This window comes from Aptenodytes forsteri, unplaced genomic scaffold (assembly GCF_000699145.1).
Source record: "Aptenodytes forsteri isolate BGI_AS27 unplaced genomic scaffold, ASM69914v1 Scaffold321, whole genome shotgun sequence".
Lineage (NCBI taxonomy): Eukaryota > Metazoa > Chordata > Aves > Sphenisciformes > Spheniscidae > Aptenodytes > Aptenodytes forsteri.
In genome coordinates, this window is record NW_008795030.1 from 421,414 (window position 1) to 421,830 (window position 417).

General features: G+C 56.1%; 1 protein-coding gene across 1 annotated transcript in view; it reads right to left on the reverse strand.

Moving 5' to 3' along the window:
• RCC1 (regulator of chromosome condensation 1) overlaps positions 1-417 on the reverse strand; it is a 9,530-nt gene that overhangs the window by 5,023 nt on the left and 4,090 nt on the right. Inside the window, exon 2 of the mRNA XM_019471244.1 lies at positions 23-153. Coding sequence (XP_019326789.1) covers positions 23-141 — 119 coding nt within the window. The 5' untranslated portion in view covers positions 142-153. The remainder of the gene's footprint in view (positions 1-22; positions 154-417) is intronic.

The window sequence follows — 417 nt, forward strand, 5'->3', positions numbered from 1 at the left end:
GAGGGCGAAAACAACCCACAGCTGGTCCCTGGGAACGGGGAGGGAAAACTCCCAGGGATTTTTCTTACCTTTAATTTTCTTCGTTCCAGGAGACTCTTCTTCCGGCACCGGGCTCTTCTTCGCAGTGCGTTTCCCTGGCATAGTGCTTCGGATCTAAACACCAAAGACGCCCTGTGAGGGGGTCACCCGTGGGGCTTTGCTGGAGAGTCACAGTGTTGTTTGGGGTCTTATTCCCCCCCCGCCCCACTTGAAAATCACCGTGGATCTCCTGAGCGACCGGTGACTGAATCAGGATTTGAGCACCGATCTCCACTCCCACTTTGGAAAAAACGTAGGGGTTTTCCTGCGTGTTTTACCCACTCTCACGCAGACGTGAACCCCCTCCACCCTCCGGGTCGAGGCAGCCCGGGGAAAGAC